The following is a 23,476-nucleotide window of genomic DNA, read 5'->3' as shown; positions in this document are numbered from 1 at the left end:
TTTACATAATTTTGCTTCTGCCAGTAATCACAGAGTTGGAAAGTACCTTGGAAGCCACGTTCAATCAATATATGCCGTGCAGTGCAAGATAGAGCTATGGTGTCCCTCATGAATGGCTATCCAGCCTCTGCTAAAACGCCTTCAGGGGATGAGACCTTCTGAGGAGTCAGAGTCCGTCCGAAAGAGCTCACTGACCATTAGGAACTTTCTCTTAATGGGAACTTGTGGCCTCCTGGTGATGTTATAGCAATTGGCTATGTTCACAGGGGCTGATGGGAGTTGGAGTCCAACAGCATCTGGAGGGCATCTGGTTCTCCATCACTGTCCCAGTGAGTTATAGGCAATTCTATTTCAGGCAACAAACCCAGCCAGGCTAAGGCAGTTGTCATTGGCCCAGGAGGTCCCAGAGGAGAAGACAAGTCTGTGCCCTGCAGTAGATGGTTTGGGTGGGTGACCTCGCTTCTTGCCCCAAGGGGAGGGGTGGGGGGGCGGGTTCCCAGCCGTTGAGGTATATCACCCGCTCCGGTCCTGAGCACAGGGAGTGCCCAGCAGCCAGCCCCTAACCTCACCTCTCCTTCCTGCACTGTCTGAGAGCCTTCCTTGCGAAAGGGGTGCTGTTGAGTTCCTCACTTCTAGAGCTTTTCACTGTTTCCAGGCATTCTGCTTCCGTAGGAAGGCTTTGTGGATGCACTGCTCTTGCTTGCATGGGGCTTTTGTGCCTGGTTGTGTGTGTCTGCTTAAACAGTAACGTTTTTTCTGTCTACCTGGAGGCCTCCCCAAGTATGCCAACACTCCTGCCTGATCTGTGGGCGATGATTTCCCTGCCCTCCTTGTTGGCATGGGGCTCCTGAAGAGCATGATGATTGGCTTTTTGAAGGGAGATGAAAAATGAGCATCCTGTCCCTCCCAGTGGCCAGATGCCTCTTATGGGAAGCCTGCAAGCAGGACCTGAGCACCACAGTAGCCCTCTGCCCACTCCTGCTCCCCATGCTGAGGGACATCCTGCTTCCTCTCATCCTGGAGGCAGAACGTTTGTCACTGGGGCTAGTAGCTATTGATAGACATATCCTCCACGCATTTGCATAAAGCCCTGTTTCAAGCCATGCAGGGTGGGGGCCGTCACTACATCTTGCGGGAGCAAATTCCGTAGTTTTATTTTTTATTATTTATTCATTTTAAACATTTATATTCTGCTTTTCACTATCTAGGTCTCAAAATGACTTACAAAAATAAAAATATACAGTATTTAAAACGTAAAAGACGAATTAAACCCCAAAAAAGTGAAACATCAGAAATTTACATCTAAAAAAAACAAAACAGAAAATTTAAAACATCAGGGATGCATTCATGATGCAGAGGCCTCCCAGAATAAAACAGGTTTTAACCAGGCATCTGAAACTCAGCAAGGAGGGTGCTCGTCTACCTTCCAGGGAGGGGGAGTTCCATAAAGTTGGGCCTGCAACACAGTGGAAGTATGACTGCTTGTTGACATGAATCATGCTTCTGGACCATGGCTGATAGCGCTCCTGCACATTGCCTCTGCATTGGCTTGGGACATAAAGGGTAAGGTGGTCCTTAAGGTATCCTGGGCCTAAGTTGTTCAGGGCTTTGTACGCTAATACAAGAACACTGAACCTGGCCCAATAGGAGAAGGAAGCCAGTGCAGATCTCTTAACACTGGTGTCATGGGTTGGTGGTAGTCTGCTCCCCTCACAGTCTAGCTGCAGCACTCTGCACTAGCTGAAGCTTCTGGCCCAGGTTCAAAGGCAGCCTCACATGAAATGCTGTGTGAAGGAGGACTTCCTTTGGCCTCTCCTGAATCTTCCAACTGTCACCTTTGTTGGATGTCCCTGAGTTCTCGTGTTATACGAGAGAGGAAAAAAACTTCTCTATCTCCTTACCATGCTTCATATATGCACCTCGATCCATGTTCCCCCCCCCTTTTACTTGCCTTTTTTCCTACACTAAAAAGCCCCAGATGTTGTAACCTTTCCTCATAGGGGAGTGGCTGTATCCCATTAATAATTTTGGCTGCGCTCTCTGTCGCACCATAGATTAGTATAACAGCATGATATTGGCAGGTTTATTTTCAAAATGATCCCTAGCACAGAGTTCACCTTTTCCCCACATGCCACGCACTGGGGGTGGGGTGCGGGAGGCCTCCAGACTGTCGCTGGCATGGGGGGGGGGATATAAGTATATTCCAGAACTTTAGGCTTGTGCAGTTAAAGTGGATTAAGGGAGCATCATAATGCAACATTCCCCAGCATTCCAACCCATGTACTCCCCCCTCTCACCTAGTCCACTTACCGTATATACGAGAACTGGCCTTCTCAGTGGTGGCTTCTCATTTGTGGAGCATTCTTCCCAGGGCAGTACCCCTGGTGCCACAATTATCCATCTTTGGGCCCCAGGCATTTGGTTCTTAACTTTGGAAGGCTTTTGGAGCGTTTCTGTTGTGAAGTCTTCTTAAGAAGGGCTGCTCCATCGTCTTATGTGCCGTTTTGTTTTCAACTTTTTATATATTTTTAAATCTTTTATTTGTTTTTATTTTAATTCTTTATTAGCTGTAAGTTGCTTTGAGTGTTCATATGTTTGTAGAAAAGCGATTAACACATTTAATAAATAAAAGGCCCTGTTGCGCTTGCACAACAAATCCACTTTTTTTAAAAAAGACTAGGACTTTTTGCAGTTCGGAAAGTGACAGGGAAATGCCTTGAAAAGTGTGGGATGAAGGAATGACGCATGGGAAGACGTGTACAAACTCCTCACAAGCCCTTCATTTTTTTTAAAGTCTAAGAATATAATATCAACTGAATCGCTCCTATCACTTGCTCATTCACACTCTCAAAGAACCATATAAGCGTTAGACAGACAGGGCTTAACCCTGTGGAAGCCATGCTGGTGGTACTTTAACAAGACTTGTTCTTCTTTATGCTTGGTAATTCTGTCTTTAAAATTTTCCACCATGTTCTTGGAGCAGATGTTAAGCTAACTGATAGCAAGGACAGGTGTGCTCTGACACCCTTCTCAGGGCTTACTTCATTGCTCGAGAATGATGGCTTGCAGGGGGGAATATAGGCCACGCCCTGCATTGGTGAAATATAATCCTGCCAGTTTACATCTGATTTGTGTCTGAGGAGTCTGGGGGAGGAGAAGGAAGAGCCATTTCAGATGTCTGTTCAGGACTTGGATCTACTTCTGACCTCCCAGTCAGCATGGAAGAGAATAGTCTTCAAGGCTCAAGCCCTTTATGTCTGCATAGATCCTAGGCCCTGTCCATCATTTCTCCCCAATTCTAGTAAGCTAATATTTGGGGATATTTGTTGCAAGATAATTGCACTCAGTTATCCTGGTGAGAGTGAGTTCCCAAAGCCAGTAACGGGGTGGATGGAGTAATTTTTGTTTTTTAAGCCATTGTGTCTTCTCACTTAGATCTTGGACAGAACAGCATATGGATGTATCTGGCTGGAGCCAGTGTGGGCAGGTGGTAAAGAGTTTCATACCTAGACCTTTGGGGCTCCTGGGTTTGCCTCAGCTGGTTGTGGGCAGGCCTTCGGTTCCATCTCTCCCGTCTGTAATCTTGGAGCTACAGCAAGAGGTGTCAGTTTTGTAGATTTCTTTTACTCCTCAGGTGCACTGTTGATGGCACTTTTCGTGTCTAGAAGTGGTTTTGCTGTCTGAGTAATGATAGTAACACTCAATGTTGCTCACTGGCTTTTCCCAAACTTCTGAATTATCCCTTGTGGGAAATTCTCCACCCTGCTTGGCCCCTTCCTTTCCCTTTCAAGAGCTGCATTCACTCCTCTCTGCTAGAGAAGGCTGGTGGTGCTGGAGGAGGAGGAGAAAATGCATCTGCTCCAGTCTCTGAAGAGTTAAGTGGCATCCCTCACTAGAACCAGCTGTGCACTTGGCCGCCCCATCTGCCTGTCGGATTTGCCAGGTGTGGTTGGGAGAGCAAGTTGAGGCCCAGTTAGCTTACTTGAAAGTCCTCCCCTCCCTCCTCCCGCCCACCCGCCCGCCCAACCAACCCAGTTGTCAGTACTGGGATCAGACACAGAGTGCAATGGCTGAGCTAGCGTTTGAGCTGCAAGTTATCATTTCTGTTCAGGGAGCTGCAGAAATGGGCAGTAGGGATCCCCCAGCAGAGGCAGGTATTATGAGTCTTGCAATTTGGAGTGGGGGTCATGTTGGGTGCTTGAAGCTGGCTCCACACTGGGTGTTGCCAGAGGGATGCTTCCTGCCAAGGCTTGTACCTGCCAGCGTGCACAATGACTTCATTCCTCCCAGTGCAGCTCTTGGGGATCCCCCTGCAGAGCTGACAAAGGGAGGAATTAGATGTTCTGTTTGCTACAAATGTGCATGCGCGCGAAAGAGTGAAATCCAGAGCTGCCTAAGCTTCAGAGCAGGGGCGACTGTGTTGGTCTCGTGAGTGCGTGTTGGCAGTCAGGGCCAGGTACCCAAAGGAACGGGCAAATACCTTGGAAGCCCATTTGAGGTAGGGGGACGTGCACCATGTGGAGCCTGTGCCTCGAGACAGCCTCCCATTTTGGAAGCGAGTCCCCTGCTTGGCTGGAAGTTCTGCTTTGGTGCCGAGGTGGGGGTAGTGCTCCCCACCGTCTCTGGCAGTGTGAGGGGTTCGCTCCTGCGCCTTCTGGGAACTCGGGTCTCCCAAGAGAGCTGAATAGGCAGCTTCCTCTTGAGCTGGAGTGTTCTGTACTGCCAAGGAGGACAGTCCAGAGACAGGTATGGCTCAAGGGTGGGGGCGTTGGTGAGCGATGGAGGCAGGAGGGTGCCTGGCCTGGGGTGCTTTTGCACAGGTTGACTTAACATCCTTTTTGCTTGCAGACTGTGCCCAAGAATTCCTGAGAAACCAGTGCAAGGGGTGGAGAATTAGAGACGGGGGGGGGGACACAATGAGCACAGCTCCACCCCACCCCAAGCACCGCTGCACACATGTCTTTCCCCATGTCAGAAACAGCACACCTTGGCAGTCTCTGCCGTGTTCATGACTCCTCGAAGTGGGGGGAGCACAGTGGGGTTGGCCGTGTGCCCCGTCCGTCGAGCAGAGGCCTTCATGCACTGCCTCGCTCTCCTTTCCTCTCCAGGGGCTGGACCGTGTCCGTCAAGATGAGCAACGTGGAGCCCAAGGTGGAACAAGAGAGCCTGCCGGTGGGTTATCGGCCTCCGCACCGCAGCAACTCTGGCTGGCAGTGGAGCGGCTCTGCCACTCACAGCTCCTCTCAGTCCTCCAAGTGGCCAGAGCAGCTGAGCCAGTCCCAGTCCCTCACCAGGACCCCGAAGCCAAGCATCCTGGCCCCTGTCCGAGAGTCGCAACCGCTGCATGGCAAAAGGTAAGGTGGTGGGCTGGGCGCCACTGCGCTCGGGGCCGGCCTACAGTTTGCTTGTTCCTGCCTGCCTGGCAGCTAAAAGAAAAGTTTCCTACTCCTGCCGCTGCTGCTGCATCAGATCCTGAGCAGTTCTTTGGAGAGATCTGAGGTTCTTCCTGGCTGGCATCCCCTTTGGATGTGCCCTGCATAGCGCATGTGCCCTCTGGGTCATGACTAACACTCTCCTTCCCTCCCATTCTCTCCCTACCCACCCTGGCTTGCTCCATCCCTGCCTCCTTGGCTAATTGCTCCATTATCTCGCTGCAACTGATGCTGCAGGAGACTCACACAACAGGCTTGGGTTTCAGGAGTGCTCTTGCCTCCGCACTGCTGACGGCTAAGCTGCTGTGAACCACAGAAGAGAGCACTGCAGTTCCTTCTCCTGATGCATCTCTCTCTCCCTCCCTCCTGTGTGCTAGACCAGTGAGCTTCCCAGAGACCCCTCAGGCAGCGTCATCCTCCCAAACTGGGGCAGAGAGGAAGCAGGCGTACCGACAGCCCTCTGGCAGTTTCTCCATGCCTGGCTCTTCGGGAGCCGCCTACACCCGTTACAAGCCATCACCAGACAGGTATGCCATGGGAGGCAGCCCAAAGGCCTCTCTGCGTCCTGCCACACAAGCGCACCCCAGATGCACAAGTCCCTGCAGGAGCCTGCGTGTGAGGGAGGTGGGGTCAGCAGGGCCTGGCCTGCGCTTACTCTGCTTCTCACTGCAGGGAGCTTGATGTTGTGCTGCATTTCCAGTTCTTGGGCCTCCTGCTGTCATTTCCAAGCCTTGTGGGCGGTGGCTGCTGCAGAGGCCAGCAGTGGGGCCTCGTAGGTTGAGGGGGGCGGGGCAAGGGGGCATTGTCCCATGGCGTGGCAAGCAGCGGCACAGTAAATCGTAGGGGGGAAAGAAGGGAACGGCAACACCTCTGCTTGTGTGACCTCGTCTGTTGGTACAGAGCCTGGATTTTCCATTCTGCTGCAGAGGGTGAGAAAGGGTGCAAAGCGGGGAGGGGGCATTGGCTGGCACATTGTGATATCCTGTGAGGGGGGCGTCCTCCTCCTCCTGTGCTGTGGCTGCTGCTTTGCTGCCTTCTGGAGTGACTATGTGCAGATGGTGTTAACTGCAAAATGCCAGCGAGCGACTCCCAGTGTGGCTTCGGTCAGATATTTTAGTACCAGGCTCCATGCAGGACACAAGCAACGTGGCCCTTGTTGAGGGGCCATTAAATGGCAGAGCTTGGAATGGGGGAGTGATGGCCTGGCAATGCTGAGTGGGGGCTGGAACGTACTGCACCACTACTTCTGGGTCCGGTTCTCTCCCAGAGAGGGCATTGGCATGCTGGAGTGGAGGTTTGAGGCAGGAAGAGGCGGTTGCAGGCCCAGGGGGGGACTGTCGGGGAGCTCCTGCAATCCTGCATGGAAGAAGCTCCTAGCAGAGCGTCCTTCTCCCTTCCCCGGGGGGGGTGGTCATTGCCATTCCATCAGATCTGGTTGGCATCAGCCGTCAGCCAGCGCCACCCAGCCGGATCTGGGCTTGACTGCCAGGTACCGCTGAGACTCGCACAAAGTACCAGCCAGGGCTGTCCTCTGAGGAGGAGACAGAGCCACAGGGCGTGTCACCTTTGCCCAAAGCGCCCCCCCCAGCTTCTCCTTGTCTTGCTTTCTGAAGCATCTGTGGCCATGCAAGGAACATTCTTCAACGCTCCCTGCAGGATTCCTGCAGAGCTAGCTCAAGGAAGGAGAACAGTCTCCCTTGCATGCCTGCCTGAGGGGGGCTGGGGATGCCTCTGTGCCAGGGGTCTCTAATTGCAGCAGGGCTGGGCACAGGTGGCAGCTGCCTTCCTGGTCTGGGACCTGACAGACATGACCGTGCACACACACCCCGGTAAGGACTCCAGGCTACAGCTGAGTCTTCCCAGGTCTGGATCCATCATCGGCCATGCTGTCCCATGCTGACCTTCTGCGCACACCTGTTCCATGTGGGGAGCAGCAGCCTTTGTGGACTAGAGCAGTGGGGCTGCTGGGGCCCCCTTGGCCGTCCCTTCCGTCATCATCTCTCCCTCCGCCCCTTTCTGGGGCAAGCAGCCGTTGCCTGGGCCACAGAAGCAAAAGGCTTAACGAGGCGTTGTGCATCTTCATTCCACTCCTCCCCCCCCCACCGCCCAAGTTTGGTATTTTTAAAACCTGCTAATGAACGAAGGCTAGGTGGTGTTTTCCCCGCAGTATTGATTTACCATCCTGAGCCGCCTGCTGCGCTCTCCCTCTCAACTCCGTTCGCAGATATGCAGCCCCCCAGCGCCCTCTGATGCTGTTTGACCCGCTCTGTTCCCACGAGGTGACCTCCAACGGGGACGACTCCTCCGGAGGGCTGGCTAGTCAGGAGAGCACCATGGAGAGGCCCAAGCCTGGTAAGGAGCAAAACTGCCCGGGATGCCCGGGGGGGGGGCAGGCTGTGGGCATGAGCTGGGCTGAGGCATCCATCACTGTCTGCCTTCCATGCACTGAAGCTGCCGTGCACTGAGCCATGGGGGAGGGGGCCATTTGGGGACGTTCTAGGCTTCTGGCTGTGCATCTGAGGATACGAGTCGCTCGTGTGCTGTGTGTTGTGTGTACACAAATGCCTCCACCCACCTGCTTCCCTGCATGCGGAGACGCTGCTCCTCCCCAGCTCTGCCAAGCAAGCAGTTCAGCCCTTGAGGGGGTGGGCAAGGCCTGCCTGGTCTCTTTGCGAGCGTGAAGGGCAGGCCGGTGGTTGTGGCCAGCGCACCTTCCCCCCAGCCCCTCCCCTCCAGCCCTGGGTCAGGAGGAGGAGCTGCCTGGGGAACGGGGAGCCCCTCCCTGGCCTCTCAGGGGGAACCAGCGGTGCCCCTGAACGTTCCTCTCAGGGGGGCAAGTGAGGCTTGGGAAAGGGGTCAGCCTTCCACGTGCCTATTCCTGACCCAGGGATGGTTGGCTGCCTGTGCCCCGCTGAAGTTCTGGAGATTGCCATGCAGGGAGTGGGACCAGTTGTTAGCACCATGGGAAGAGCTGGGGACCAGGCCGGAGGCCAACAGCAAAGGGTGGTGGCAAGTGTGTGTGTGCGCTTGCGCTCTCTCCTGCCTTTGGTCTGTTCCCTTCCCACAAGGCCATGCAAGCTCCATGCATTCCCTTTCGTTGGTTTCTTTGTTCCATAAACCTCCCTTTGGCCTGACACAAGGAGAGCAGATGGCCGTCTTTCTGATGTGGCCGAGACTTGCAAAGTGCTGGGATGCTGACGGCTCTCTTTCTCCCATCCCCTGGTGGTGGGTGGTGCTGCATCTCCAGTTCCGGGGGGGGGGGGGCTGCCGTGTCCACTTCTTCGATCCCACTTTCCTCCCAGCTTGTTCAGGATCCTGCAATTCCTTCAGTGGCTGGCAGATCAAAGAAGGGGGGCTGGATGTTCCCACGTCTGCTTTCTCTCTGTGTGCTTTTATGTGTCTCCTGGTAAAGTTCATGGACTTGGGAAGCGTGTTGCTGGCAGCCCAGGTCTGCCCAGGAGTGCCTTTGTGGCCATGTTTGGGGCACTCAACTCTCTGGGAAGCAGGCTTGGTCTGGGCCTGTGTCAAAAGGGAGGCTCTTGCAGAGAGTGACCTCCCACCGCCCTTGGTCTTTGCAGAGCCTCTTTGGCACGTGCCGGTGCAGTCCAGGATCTCTGTGCCTTCTGGGAGCAAGCGGCCCAGCAGGCAGGAGCTGGGGGGCAAGGATTCCCCCAACCGACATTCCAAGGTGAGTGGCCACAAGGCCTCCTTTGGTGCCTGGCTTGCCACCTTCCACCCTCTGCAGAGGCTCCCTGATGCCACGGCTGACATCTTCCCTCCCTTGCAGGGCGAGGGACAGTACTCCAGCAGCAACACCCTCTCCAGCAACGCCTCCAGCTGCCACAGCGATGAGCACTGGTTTGACGTGCCCGATCCCAGCGAGGCCGACCAGGACCCCCTGGCCAAAGGGGGCTCGAGCGACAGTGGCATCGATGCCACCAGCGCCAGGTCCTCACACAAGGACAAGCTGCCCAAGCCCTCGCCCCCCTTCGGCCCCACCCTTTATGAGGGAGGCAGCGGCAAAAGGAGGGAAGCCTCGCCTGCAGTCTGCTCCAGTGGGCAGAGCTGGGGCTACCACCGCCCCAAGGCCTTTGGGATGGGGGCTGGCATGCCTGCCAGGGGGGGTGGCAGCGGCGGCAGCAACAGCAGCAGCAGCAATAACAACCACTTCAAGCAGCCAAGGTGGGTGGAACCTCTCTGAGCCTTGCCAGCCAGAGGCGGCCTCTTCTGTTCTGTTTGCCCCTCTCAGACTGGCTCCTCCACGATCGAGACTTTAATTCCTGCCTGGAGCAGGGGGTTGGACTCGATGGCCTTATCGGCCCCGTCCAGCTTTGTAATTCTGTGAGGCCTTCCCCTCTCTGAGAACAGGCCATCTGGGGACGGCTGCTGCCCGCTCCATGTTTTGTGTCCTGCAACTCCTCTGTTTTGAAAGTGTCTGTTGAATGGGGCAGATGAGTCTTGCACCAAGAAGCACAGCGTGGCCTCTGGGTTCGCTGCCTCTCGTCTGGGTCCGTTGATTTAGGGTTGAAGGCTGCAGAGGGCCCAGAGGACTTGATTCTCAGCCCCGCTGGGTCACTGATTGCTGCCTGGAGTTGGGAGGAACCTGGTGGGTCTTCCCTGTCCCTCAAGCATCCCTGACACCTTTCCTGCCTGAGCATCTGCCGCCTCCTCTGCTGAAGCAGCTCTTCTTAGGGAGGTCTTGCCCCTTCCCGTAGTCTGTTTATTTTATTTCATGGAAGACATTTATATACCGCTGTTAGGTCCAAACCCAACACGCAAGTCGCCCTGTCTACCCCAACTCGCTTATTACACCCGGGAAGAGTGCGGAGTTGAGTGCAAATGAACCCACTATCAGAGATCAAGTAACACGAGACAAAAACCTTTGCAAAGGGGACCCAATACTTACAAGCCGAAGCAGGCCAGCATGGGAACCTCGTTTATTGGTGTTCAAGGGTTTATATAGGCTTACCCCGAAGTTTACAATATCGGGTTCACGTCATAAAATACAAAAGAAGCAATTGCTAACTGTCATAGCTTTGGGGCATATGTAAGGAGGTAAAGGGGTACAGGGGGAAGGACAAAGTGGAAACATCAAGACTATCTCTTAGACTCTATGTCTGCATATTTCGCATGTCCTTGAGATAAGCACTATGCAGGAGCAGACAAAGGCAACTATTGAGGGGAGGCCCAGCTGCAACCGGGCGCCCCCTAAACTGGAGACAGACATGATATTACTTTGCTTACATATCAAAGGAGTTTTACAAGTCAAGGTTTGTGGGACATTGGAACAGCGTTTGACATTCCTATGCAAGGCACATTCGTAACAATAAGCAAGGTTATAAGCATAAATGTGATACAGAAATGCATAGTAGGGATGTGTCCAGCTTAAACCGGCTGTTATTATGCGAGCCACTGGAATGTAGGTAAGGGTCAGGTCACCAGGAAATAAACCGACATTTTATATCAAAAGTCAAATAAAGGCCACTTTGGTTCTATTTCCCATAAAGCCCAAGCTGGTTTAGATAGGACAAGTGAACTATAGTTTTACAAGCACTGGGGATTTCAATTTAACCCCAACACCGCTTAATCATTTGCATTTTTAAGTGGTGTACATAAAAACAGCCATTCATAAAATGAAACAATGAATCAACAGAATCATCATAAAAACAGGAACAGCCTTAAAATGCATCATGGAACAAGGAAGTCTTAGTCGTGTGCCTGAAGGTCAACAAGGAAGGGCGCCTGCCTCATCCCAGTTGGCAGGGAGTGCTGCTTGCTTACTGGAGGGTCCTTGGTGGAAGCCCCCCGGCCCCCTTTCCTCTGTCTCGGGTCCTTTTAAATGTTTGACACCTGAGAGCCTGTTCACCTTTTCCCTCGTGAGTGGGGAAGTTGCAGAGCAGCTCAGTTCCCGAATTGCCTTCCCTGCATGCCTTCTGGCTGCCGTCTCCTAGCACGCCAGGCTGATGGGCAGGACACTTCTGGGCCCGCAGGGATGGCTTTGCCTCTGTCCTTTGCCATGCCAGGGAGAGCAGTCTGGCCTTAGCGGGCAGCGGCCATGGGGTGAGATGGTCTCTCCCTGCAGGGCTCCCGCTTCACCACTGCCCCCCGCCCAGAGGCCAGCCAGCGTTTGCTGACCTGTCTGGCCCTCATCCACTGAATAAAGTTTGTCTCCCCCCCTTCCTTTTTCGCCACAGCAGCACCAGGGCAACTTACCCTACCCAAGTATACAAAGCGCCCACGGCAGATGCCCCCCGGGCCCTGCACCTGCCACAGTCCAGCTCCTTCCATCTCTCCGCTTCTGTGCCCAAATCCTACTTCTCCAAGCAGAGCAGCAGGAGCAGGCATCTGCCAGCTGGGTGGAAGAGGAGTGAGGACACCCCCACCAGGCCCACGGCCTTCACAGACCCAAAGAAGTGAGTGGCTGCGTGGCTTGGAGGGAGGTTTGGGAAGGGGTATGGAGTCCCTGGCCCCACTGCTGCATTTCCAGAGCCTTGGCTCTCCTCTCTGTGCTGGTTGTGTAGAGGCGGCTGTGGGCATCCAGCCTTCTTAAACTGCTGTTGCGTGCATGTCCGTGCCTGCAGGGGGCAGGTAGGGTGACCGAGATATTTCTGAAGCTGTTTTGACTGAGCGTGCTTCTTGGGGGCTGTTTGAGTCTCTACCCTGTGAGCATGAAGGAGAGAGTGCCTCTGGCCAGGGCAGCGGGGTGGAAGGTGAAGCTGGCTTGAGCCTCAGTGCTTGGCTTGACACATCTTAAGTGCCGGTGCAGAGACCTCCCAGGCCAAGTGCGCAGGTGCCAGTGGCCAGGCCTGGCTGGGTGTTTCTGCACTAGGCAGTGGGTGCACCTGAAGCCTCAGTTCCATGCGAGGAAAAGCCTTGAAAGGGGCGGCAGGCATCTCAAGATGTGTGTGTGAGCTCTGCACTTCTGACACCAGAGAGAGCACCCAAGTGAAAGCCGAAAGGGCTGAGTGTCCTGTTCTTGGCTCACCTTGGTCGGCACGAAGGGGGGTAAGCCTTGTTGAGCTCTGGCTGACCCCCAGCCCAGTGCATGTTGCTACCTCCACCCATAGGGCAGAGGAATGCGGAGCAAGCAGGCAGAGCAAGCAGGCAGACCTTCAGGAGTAAGCTGGGGTTCGCAGTTCATGACAGCTGCTTTGGGGTGGGGTGGGGGTGGGGCTTGGGATGAGGCTGCTCTTCTCAGCAGCAAAGGCAGGGGCCTTGCATCTGCTGGAGGGAAGTGGTGCAGCCTCCAGGGAGCACAAAAGCCTTTCCCCTTCTTCCCCCTTGCGTTGTCAAGTCCCAAAGCTGGCAGCTGGGAGTCTGCTGGCTTCTCTGCATATGTCAGCTTCTCAGCTCATCCAGCCCCACTCCTCGTTGCTCACCTTGTGGGTGGGGGCCATCAGCACCCCTCCAAAGGCCTTGCCTTGGGCTGTTAGCCAGTTGGTTTGCTTGTGACACTGAGCCACACCCGCCTCTACCAGCTTGCCTGTCCTCTGCTGATGTGCCAGGAAGGAAGGACCTGGGAACGCAGCTGGCTGCGGGCCAGGGAGGCCCAGGCTGCAGGAAAGCCTTCTGAAGAGGCAGCGGCGTTTCCTTTTGAACTGCAATACCTCAAAGGCTCCTGGCTCTGTGTCAAACATTTATTTATACTCTGCTATTTAGCCCTAAAAAAGAACTCCACTCAAGTCAGCTTACAATAAAATCAAGATTAAAAAATTATACAATATAAGTTTCAAGCCAAAGTTAAAAATGTATGTATGTATTTCTGATATATCTTACCACCCCTTCATCCTAAGGGCCCAGGACAGGTTCCAAAAATGTAAATGTCATCATAACATGATGAGTAACCATAAAACAATAAAAGCAAACAATGGATGCAGAACAGCACCACTGACAGAGAGGAGGACAACTCAAAGATAACCCTCCACTAGCACAGGCCGAGGGAAACAGGTGCTTCTTAAGCAGCCAAGGAGAGATGTGAAATGTTGGTGCAGATGCCAAGTTGTTTGGGGCTGTATATGTTAATGTAAGCACCTTGTGTTGGGCTCTGAAATGAATAGGCCACAGGTCAGATGCTTCAGCAACAGGTATATTGAGTCCTCATGTGCTGGGCAACATCCTGGCTACTGCATTTTGCACCAGTTGCAGCCTGTGAACTATCTCCAAGGGCAGCTCCAAGTAGAGTGCAGTGCAACAGTCTCGTCCGAAGGTTTCCAGAGCGTGGAGTTCAGTGGCCAAGTCTTCTCTGTCCAGGAGGGGCTGGCGCTGGAAAGGCATTCCTAGGCCACATGGGCCTCCGGTGACACCCTAAACATGCAATCAATCAAGAGAGGAAAAAAGAAACGTGGCCCAATCCCAAAGCCAGGTGACATCATCATCATCCTCCAAAGGATGCCACTCTGAGGTGTGTGCAGCATGGCCAAGTCCAAAGAGTAGCAAACGAAGAGGTGGAGCCTGAAAAGGGTGCTAAGAAATAGGGTTTGGACCCAATTAAGGTACTGAGTATGACGAACATTGGATGCAACTCTTACATCTTTAACAGATATAGTTCTTGTAAAATACTAAAAAGTCCCAACATGTTGTGGTTGTAAACAGCCATCTTCAGGGGCACTAAAAGAACACACACATAAATAAATGCTGTGTTAGGCTGCATTAACAGAAGAATAGTTTGCAAATCATGTGAAGTACTGGTTCTCCTCTGTTCGGCACTGGCTGGCCCTCATCTTGAGTGCCGCACTTGAAGGAGGATGCAGGCAACCTGGAACAGGTTCAGAGGAGGGCAACAAAGATGATCAGGGGACTGGAAACAAAGCCCTATGAGGAGAGACTGAAATAAATGGGCATGTTTAGCCTTGAGAAGAGAAAACTGAGGGGAGATAGGATAGCACTCTTCAGGTCCTTGAAAGGATGTCACACAGAGGAGGGACAGGATCTCTTCTCGATCATCCCAGAGTGCAGGACATGACAGTGGAACCCATGACCTAGGGAGGTGGTGGGCTCCCCAACACTGGAGGCCTTCAAGAGGCAGCTGGACAGCCCCCTGTCCGGGGATGTTTTAAGTTCGGTTCCTGCATTGAGCGCAGGGGGTTGGACTCAATGGCCTTATAGGCCCCTTCCAACTCTCCAGTTCTGTGATTCTATGAAATGAGCATATAGATACTTTGTAAGCACATCAGTTAATTAGAATGGATCAGCTCACATGTGGAACATACTCTAAAGCAAAAGTGGGGTGTCTCTGGCCCAGGGGCCTGATGTAACTCTCCGTCCTCTCTGTTTGGCTCTCGAGACTCTTCCCAGGCTGTGGTGTTCACCAGGCCTCCTGGAGTGCTCTTACCTGGCTGGGCTGGAATGGGCCCCTGAACTGGGGTTATTCCTCTTGGAGGATGGAGAGATGTGACTGTAAAACCTTCTGGGTTTTGTGTGGCCTCCTACTACAAAGCAAGAGTCACAGCCATTGCTCAGCCCACTTTTGCCTGAAACCAGGCTGGAAAAGATTCCTCACCTATGTTCTTAAACCTGAATTACTTGCATTGCAGATTAACATCACATACTTGTTATGCATTACAAAATAGGATGAAATAGCATGAATAATCAAAAAGAATAATACTCTCTAACTAAACATTATTACAATTTAGTCTATGGGCCCTTTTGATATATAAAAACAAAGTACTTACAGAAGAGAATGGAAAAGAAACATTATTATTTATTCTGTCTGTCTTGGGGAAGGGACAGAGCTCCATGGCAGATCATCTGCCTTGTATGCAAAGGGCCCTGGTTCAGTCCCTGGCAGCATCTCCAGGCAGGACTGGGAGAGACTCCTGCTTGAAACCCTGAGAGCTAGATGGGCCATTAGCATGGCCTGGGTGTAAGCCAGCTCCCTCTGCTACTGTGACAGTTTTGCGTGCGGATGAGCTTCATGTCTCAGCCAAGGGCCATCTTAACGTGCCACTGCCGCCACCCCCTCCCCTGGCACAGTGCGCTATAAATACACCTGTGCTTGTTCCAATTCATAAAATGCACAGAGAGCCTTATTGCTTATTTTATTATTACACATCCTATTTGATCATATTTTGTAATACATAGCAAGTATCTTTTGTGGGCTGTTAGTCTGCATTGTGATTAAGCAAGGCTTTAGAATACGTCCCGTGTACAATGAGCTTTTATGGTAGGCTGATCCATTATAATTGATGCCTGTATTGACAGCCTGTTCTGTGCTGCTCATGTATTCATGTGTTGGGGCTTTTCCTTCTTTGCTGAGGGTTGGTTTCTTAGCACCATTTTGTGGCTCTTCCTCTTTCCCTTCTCCTGGCTTCTGGTGCATCCCTTCCTGCAACCCGCAATGCCTTGAGCAACCCTCGTTGCATCTCAATTTCCTTTCAGTAAAAGGGAGGGGAGATTAGGCAGCTGTGTTGGTCTCTGGCCCCTTTGAGATGATCTGGCTTAGTCTGGGGCTGCTGGGGAGACCCTCCTTCCATAGCACATGGATCATGGAGATGGAGCTCCCAAGAACCCCCCCCCAAATACATTCAGTGCAGCCTTCAATAAGCCTGCACGCACACCCCATCCACCCCTCCTGTGAATGACGTGCATGCAAGCCTGCCATTGACCAAGATGGTGAGAGGCTTTCCTAAGGGACTGATGCCTCTGCTGCCATCAACCAAGATGGTGGGACGCGTGGGCGGGCGTGTGAAGGCCAGTCAGGTTGCGAGGAGGAGGGGGACAACGATGACCTGCTCTTCCTTATTTCCCGACCAGGCAAGTTGACCTGAACACCAAGAATGTTTTTGGGCAGCCCCGGCTGCGAGCCTCCTTGCGTGACCTCCGCTCCCCTCGTAAAACCCACAAGTCCACCATTGAGGATGACCTGAAGAAGCTGATCATCATGGATGGCACCACAGCAGAGCAGGAGAGGGATCTGGTGAGCGAGGGTGTGGAAAGGGTGGGGGACTCATCCTCTTCTGTTTGCCGCTTGGACATTTGCTGCTGCTGCCCACCAGCTCATTAGGTTTTGAGAGATGTGGGGTGGGGTGGAGGCTAGTGATCCTGGGCCATCTTTCCCCTCCCTGCATGGTGGGCCAGTTTGCCCTTTACTTTTCCAGATTTCGAGGAAGGCATCAGCTAGCTCACCTGTGAGGCTCCCTCTGCTCTCAGTGGTGCTCTGTGCGTGTTTGGGCCAAGGGCAGCTTCTCCGTTGCCCTCCAGCCTCAATGCAAAATCCCAAGTCAGGCTTCCAAACGTATCTGGGCACTTGGGCTCTGAGAAACACCAGACCACCCACCTTCCAAATCTTGAGGGACGCCACATGAAAGCACATGGGCCGCCCCACTGGGCCCTAGTAGCTGGAGAAGGAACCTCCCCGCTCCGAGGCAGGGCACCTTTGGCTATTGCCAGGGGTGCTCCCCATCAAGCCTTGTTTGTCAGCCTCTCAGAGCAGGCTGCTGGTGGAGGAAGAGACCCTCAGGCATGAGTTTGTCTATGCAGGTGCTGATGCTCTGGGGCCTTTCTCCCCACAGTCCCCGCAGAAGACTCTTCAGCGGACCCTGTCAGACGAGAGCCTGTGCAGTGGGCGGCGCGACCCCACCTATGCCAGTGCCTACTGCTTTGAGCAGCCCCTGCCCAGCGATGTCCTCTTCACCAGCACCTATCCCTCCAGCACCCTTCCCGTGCGGAAGCAGCACCAGCCACCCAGCAACGGGAACCTCTCAGAGCAGAAGGGTGAGTGCCAGTTCCTGGGCTGGCATTGGGGTGAGGGTGCTGGGACCTGGAAGCAAGCTGGGGTGTTGCTCTGGCGTGGTTGGAGGGGGTCGGGCAAGGAAGCCTGGCCTGCCTTGGCTCTCTGAAGAGCTCGAGTGGGGAGTTGATGCAGCCCTTTCGGGCTTGCCTGAAGGCACCTTCCCAGGCAGTGCAGCAGCAGACAAGGTCAACACACGGCTATGCGATAGCCGGATTGCTGCTTCACCTGCGAGGGAGTTGTTGGCCCCTTCCAGTGCCTCCTCCCCCTGCGGGGTCGAGAGAGCCCTGCCCCAGAGCCCCCACCCTCCGAATCTGGCCAGCTGCTGCAGGGTCAAGGTGCAGCTTGTGACCAGAGAGGGTGGGACTTGGGTCTGCTTTCACCTGGAAGTTTCTGGTGGTGCTTGTGGAGAAGCCACCGTCCTGCCTGCCTGCTGCTGCCGCCGCCGCCGCTGTCATCTCACTGGGCGTCCCTTTCTCTGCAGCCACCATCTCAGCCTCTGAGCTCTCCTTGGACGATGTGCGGGACAAGCCCCTACGGCGCATCGACCCGGGCCTGATGCCGCTGCCAGACACAGCAACCGGCCTGGAGTGGTCCAGCTTGGTCAGTGCTGCAAAGGCCTATGAAGGTAGGGTGGGCAGGCAAGCTGCCAAAGCGCTGGACCCCGCAGGGGCCTGTCCTTCTGTTTCCCTATTGCTGCCAGCTGTTCTGCTGCCTCCACGCTGAGCATGCACAGTGCCAGGGAAGTAGTTACAGCTGAGTGGTGTAGAGTGCAAGAGGACCTCTGGGAGGGCTTTGGCTCCAGCCCTCAGTCCCCTGGTTTCACTGTAGCAGGTGAAGCACAGAGTGGCTGGTCAGCCACTGGAGGGCTGGCAGGGCTGGGGCCAGGCATGACTGGGCCCTTGGGCACCACCCTGTCCCAGGCCCGTGGGACCGTAGCCCAACTCGCCCATAAAGGCAAATAAGCCCGCCCGCGCGTCCCACCATCTTCGTTGATGGCAGCAGAGGCATCAGTCCCTTAGGAAAGCCTCTCACCATCTTGGTCAATGGCAGGCTTGCATGCACGTCATTCGCAGGAGGGGTGGATGGGGTGTGCGTGCAGGCTTATTGAAGGCTGCACTGAATGTATTTGGGGGGGGGTTCTTGGGAGCTCCATCTCCATGATCCATGGCGGGATCAGGAGGCGACATTGCTGTGGAACAGGAACGCTACCCTCTCACCCTAAGGAGGGGCCCTTTAGGGGCCCCTCTGTGCCACAGGGGCCCTCGGCCAGGTCCAGACCTGGCCACCCTCTGGCACCAGCCCTGGAGGCTGGCTCTGCTTCTTGGTTTGTTCTCGTCCTGGAAAGGTTTCACGATTGTGTTCTCACTGTACTTGTGAGGCTCCTGACTGTACCGCAGCACCTTGGCCTGTGAATTATGAGCAGTTGATCTTTGGGGGCTTTTCCTTAAGAGATTTGGCTGTTTCTGGGCTTCCTTCAGTCTAGCTTAATGGTGGCTGCAAAGAGGCTGTTTGAGATGGCCGAGCAGAGCAAGGGCCGAGCCGGAGAGGCAGATGGGCAATAGACCTCCAGGGCCCTCACCTGCTTAGCAGAATTGGGGCGATGCAAGACAAACTGTGTGGAGATGTGTTCTGATTTGCACCAAGGCGCTTTTTGAGAGAAAGTGCGTCTCCCCCCACTTTCCAGAAGAAGAGAGCAGAGCCCTGTGCCTGAGCAGCTTCCCTCTCTGTCTGCCGTGGCCTTGTCCTTCCCTGCGGGCACCCAGGATTAGCCCACCCCTGCTGGCGCAAGCATCTGGCCTAGCCACCTCCTCACAGCCTGGCCCAGGTGCCCCCCCCCCCGGTGGCTGAAACGCCACTGAGCCCTCTCCTCCTCCTCCTCTGTCTGAAGGGCTGGAATGGGACTTGAATGGCTGTGAGCCTCTTCCTGGTGAGCAGGAGCTGAGTGGTTGCTTTATTTCTTCTTTCCAGCCCAGCCGGCTGATGTGCTAACGGCAGTCGTCTCCCCCCCCCCCCCCCCGAGGGAGCGGCCGTGGCCTGTCTTGCCTCTCTGGCTGGGATCCTTGGCAGGAGGAGGAGCTGAGGCTCCCTGTGCAGCTCGCTGCGCCTTGTGGCTCTGAGAGCGACTTAAGTAGGGCAGGGAGGTGAGCGCGTGGCCAGGCAGGCAGGCAGGGCTGGCTTCCAGCAGGGAACTCCCTTGGTGCGGATTAGCTGCCTCCCTGCCAGGCAGTCTCCGGCATCTGTTCAGGCCTGCCATCTGGGTCACGCTGGCCCCGCCCTCCCAACGCGGAAGCCGACGGGGTGTGGGAGGAGCAGCCACTCCGCCTAATGCAACGGAGGGAGACGGGTGCGCTGGTGGCGGCGGTGGCACGCAAAGCCCACTTTGGCCTGGAGCTCTGCTCAGCTGCTCCAACTCCTGGGAGCCCAGCAGAAAGGTAGGAGGCAGTAGAGCCACGTGGGCGGCAGCCGTGGCTTGGAAGGGCCAAGCAGAGATGGTGCCCTCTGCTGGGCCCCTCCAAGGGAGATCTGCCTGCAAGCTGCAAGGCTGTGGAGAGAGAGATCTGTCCTTCCACCTCGTGGCTTACTCTCCCCTTGGGATGCAGAAGACTGAAGAAGGGCCGGCCACTTCTGCATGGCCCAACGAGGCTTCTCTCTTTCCTTCCCCTATGGAAGGAGAAAGCAGGCGAGCCTGTCAGTCCTGGACCCGGCAGGCGCAGTCTTCCTTGTTGGGAGGATAGTCGAATGAGTTGCAGGATGGTGCTGGCTAGGTGGTGGGCAGGGATCTGAGCCCCCCAAGCTGAATCCTGCGGCGCAGAGCTGACACTGCTTCATGGCAGGGCAGAGACGTTAGTCTCATCTAGAAGGCCTAAAAGCGTACAAGGCCTGTGAGTCTGGAGAGGGATTTTAGGCTGGCCGGGTGCAGGAGCTGCCAATCATACCTCAGGGAACATCAAGGATGGGTGTCGTGTTCCCCGCACCCAGCTGCCACCCCAGTCCTCCGGTGAGCCTCTATACTGACATCTTTGCAGCATCCCCAGGTGCTGGGGGGAGCTGGAGCCCCCTTCCCAAGAGAAGCCCCCCAGCATCTCTGCTTTCTGGAAGCAGCAAGCCTCTGCTCTTTGGACAGGTCACCCGCCCTCCCTCTCGATATTTTACGTACTTTATATTTAGTCCCTTGCTAGTTTCCTCCATTGTACCTTTAAGTTCGTTCTCTCTCTCTCTCTCTCTCTCTCTCTCTCTCTCTCTCTCTCTCTCTCTCTGTGTGTGTGTGTGTGTGTGTGTGTGTGTGAGAGAGAGAGAGAGAGAGAGAGAGAGAGAGAGAGAATTCTTACTTTTTAGGCAGGATGGCGGGTGGGTAGTTGTAGGGCTGAGGAATGAAGAGTCAGGGAGCTGCTTGCAGCCGAGGGAGAGGCAAGAGGGCGGTGGGCGATGAGGAGGCGGCAGCTCAGGCTGAGCTGGCCCTGGAAACACGCCTGATTTTCGGGGTCAGCAGGTTTCAGGCAAAGCAGCGCTGAGGTCAGCAGGCCTTGTAGCGTCGGCCCTGCCCTGGATAATGATTTGGGAGGTAACAAATGCTCTTTCTTCTCCTGTGCCTTACCAACATCCTCAGGTTCTGCCAAACATGAATTCTGAGCCATCCATGGAAGCAGCAAATCCTACTAGCCACATGGCAGGTGCCCCTATTGGTCTTTCCAAACGGCTTGGCTTGCAAAAACAGCCTCTTCCTCAGAGAATGTGCCTTGCCTTCCTTTTGCCTTCTGCACGATGGAGACTCCAGTGCAACCCTGGTTTGGCTTCCGTTGTGCCTTTTACAGATGGTTTTTCCTCCTCCTCTCATGCCACTGGGGTTCCCCACCACAAATTTCACCTGCCTCTCTCCAGACTGGAGTGTCTGCCTTCCCTTGGAAACTGATCTCCTGGCTGAGGCACGTCTGCTTCCCTTGCCCACAATCTCCTTTTCCACTCCACTCTGCTGCTGGCGTTGCTGCCTGCCTTACCCATTGCAAGGGCAGCCCTGCCCTCAGCTGCACAGAGACTGAATCGCCACTCAGCTGGCGGGGGGGGGGGCAGGAGAGCCAGGAGTGACTCAGTGCCCCAACACGCTTTTGCCAGCTGTGCTGCTTGGGACAGGGGGCTCTTTGCCTGCCTGCCTCTGACTGGGGGGTTCTCTCTGAGAGGATCAGGCTGTGCTACAAAACCTGCCTTGCCTTGCCTTGCCTTCAGAACACAGACGTGGAAGTGTGTATGGGGGGTGTTGCATAGCCAGGTCCTTGAACTGTGGATCTTGCCAGCTGTGACCCACAGGCCTTGCCTTCCCTTCCTCTCTCCAGTGCAGAGAGCTGTCTCCCTCTTTTCTCTCAACGAGGCTGCTGTGTTGAGCCCTGACGTGCCGTCTGCCCACAGCCCGGAGAGGCAGCTGATCCCCCGCAGCACGCCCACCATGAGGTGAGAGACGCCGCCTGAGCGGAGGCCACATCCTGGCCGGGGGGGGGGGCACAAGGAAGGTGGCATTTCATACCGCACTTCTGCTTCCCTTTTTCCTTGATGTCAGTTTGCTGCCTTGAACTGCTGAGGAAAGGCTGGGCGCACGTTTCTTAAATAAATCACACTAAAAGAAAGCTGGGAAGCTGAGTCTGGGAGCCGTGGGGCAGGGGTCCTCTTGCCCTCCAGGTGGCATGGTGGGGGCTGCCAACCATCAGCAGGCCCTTTCTCCGGATGGCGGGGAGAGCAAATCAGATGAAACTTCCAAAGTGTAGAAGGGAGCATTGGATCCGCCCCCTTGCCTCAGTGGAGGAAGTTCCACATGGGTTTTCAACCTGCTGCTGGCCAGCCTGGGGGTCAGAGCACAGACTTGGGGAGGGGGACGCAGCCAGATTCTTGCATCGTGAGTCTTGCCGGCTGCCCCACAGGGGCCCTCTCTCTCCCCCCATCCCTGCCCAGCCCATTTCCTCCTCTCCAGAGCAGCAGCCGGGCGCTTCGGAGAATGGCTGGAGAGGCAGCAGGGAGCCCCACTGCTCACACCTTGTGTCCTTGTTGCGGGAGGCCTCTCTTGCCCCCTTCTCGAGGGCGCTCTGCTCCCGGGTGCGTGGAGAGGCACCAGTAACAGTGCTCTGACCTTCCTCCCTCTCCAGCGAGGAGCCACCGGTGGATCTGACAGGCAAAGTCTACCAGCTGGAAGCCCTGCTGAAGCAGCTACACAGTGACTTGCAGAAGGTAAAGGCCGGGCTCAGATTTGGCGGCCTTTGCCCAGGGGCCGAGGGTGGACCGAAGGGGGAGGATTTGGGTGGGTGAATCTTTGCCAGCTGTGCCTTGATGCTATGCTGTGTGAAGCTGCACCATCTGGAATGCGCTCCTCATTTACAGGGATGCTGGGCTGTGAAACTTGCTTGGGGCTGAGGAGCACAAGAACTTGTGGGAACACGACAGGAGGAGGGGAAAGGGAGGCAGGACTCCTGGGTCCCATCTTTCCCATCTGGGGATGTGGCTGGGCACCACATTTCTGCTTCCGGTTTGGGTCTCCATCTTCAGATCTGCATGAAGGGGGGGAGGGTGTGCTTCCACTGCCTCCTCTCAGCAGCTTCTCTCTCTCCTGCAGGAGAAACAGGACAAGGTGGTTCTGCAGGCGGAAGTGGCAAACCTGAGGCACAACAACCAGCGGCTGCAGGAGGAGTCACAGACAGCCAATGAGCAACTGCGCAAGTTTGCTGAGATCTTCTCCAGTGCCGTAGAGAAGAAGGAGCTGTGAGCAGGCCCCGGGAGAGGAGGCTATTTTGGAAATGGAGATGGGGGGGTGTTGGCGGGCTGGGCTGGGGCCCTTCCCGCCTCTCATGGGAAAACCCTCTCTCTTGTTCCATGTGGAACCTGGTCTTGACTGTCTCCTGCCCCCTTACCTGGCTGCATTCCAACTCTCCCGTGTGTGGACCACAACCCCAACTTTTGTCCCACTCTGCCAAGTTGGGGTGAATGGGGGCAGGCAACCTCTTGTCTGCTTGTCCATCTGGGGCCAGCTGTTCAGAGCCAGGTGCACCTTGCTGGCAGTGGCCAAGTGACAGAGAGCTGCAGGCCAGCACCAGCATGGCACCCCCTTGGAGCAAGGGCTGCCTGGGCCCCTCCTGGCTAGTGACCTCCAGGGGGCATGTTGGCATTCAACAGACTGGGGTCAAAGTAAGGCTCCAGAGTGCCACCAAGAATCTCAAAAGAGCACTTTCTCACAACTAAATTATTTTCTAGAGAATGCAAGGTTGGGAGTGGCTCAGGAAGTTTAAAGAAAAGTTTAAGTGTATATGTTCTTTATAAAACACTATATTTGTATAAA

At 54.9% G+C, this 23,476-nt stretch overlaps 1 protein-coding gene across 6 annotated transcripts in view; it reads left to right on the top strand.

Moving 5' to 3' along the window:
- SIPA1L3 (signal induced proliferation associated 1 like 3) overlaps window positions 1-23,476 on the top strand; it is a 79,374-nt gene extending 55,898 nt beyond the window's left edge. For 5 of the 6 annotated variants that reach the window (XM_061597559.1, XM_061597556.1, XM_061597557.1 and 2 more), the window contains 12 exons: window positions 5,109-5,354; window positions 5,810-5,959; window positions 7,657-7,784; window positions 9,011-9,120; window positions 9,220-9,614; window positions 11,627-11,845; window positions 16,185-16,347; window positions 16,943-17,144; window positions 17,645-17,788; window positions 21,492-21,606; window positions 22,293-22,374; window positions 22,757-23,476. In XM_061597559.1, the coding sequence (XP_061453543.1) occupies window positions 5,109-5,354; window positions 5,810-5,959; window positions 7,657-7,784; window positions 9,011-9,120; window positions 9,220-9,614; window positions 11,627-11,845; window positions 16,185-16,347; window positions 16,943-17,144; window positions 17,645-17,788; window positions 21,492-21,606; window positions 22,293-22,374; window positions 22,757-22,906 (2,104 nt within the window). In that variant the 3' untranslated portion in view covers window positions 22,907-23,476. The remainder of the gene's footprint in view (window positions 1-5,108; window positions 5,355-5,809; window positions 5,960-7,656; window positions 7,785-9,010; window positions 9,121-9,219; window positions 9,615-11,626; window positions 11,846-16,184; window positions 16,348-16,942; window positions 17,145-17,644; window positions 17,789-21,491; window positions 21,607-22,292; window positions 22,375-22,756) is intronic. The other variant, XM_061597561.1, reaches the window with a different exon arrangement.

Source organism: Rhineura floridana, chromosome 15 (assembly GCF_030035675.1).
Source record: "Rhineura floridana isolate rRhiFlo1 chromosome 15, rRhiFlo1.hap2, whole genome shotgun sequence".
Classification (NCBI taxonomy): Eukaryota; Metazoa; Chordata; class Lepidosauria; order Squamata; family Rhineuridae; genus Rhineura; species Rhineura floridana.
Note: the sequence above shows the minus strand (reverse complement) of the source record. Positions and strands in the feature narration are given on the sequence as shown.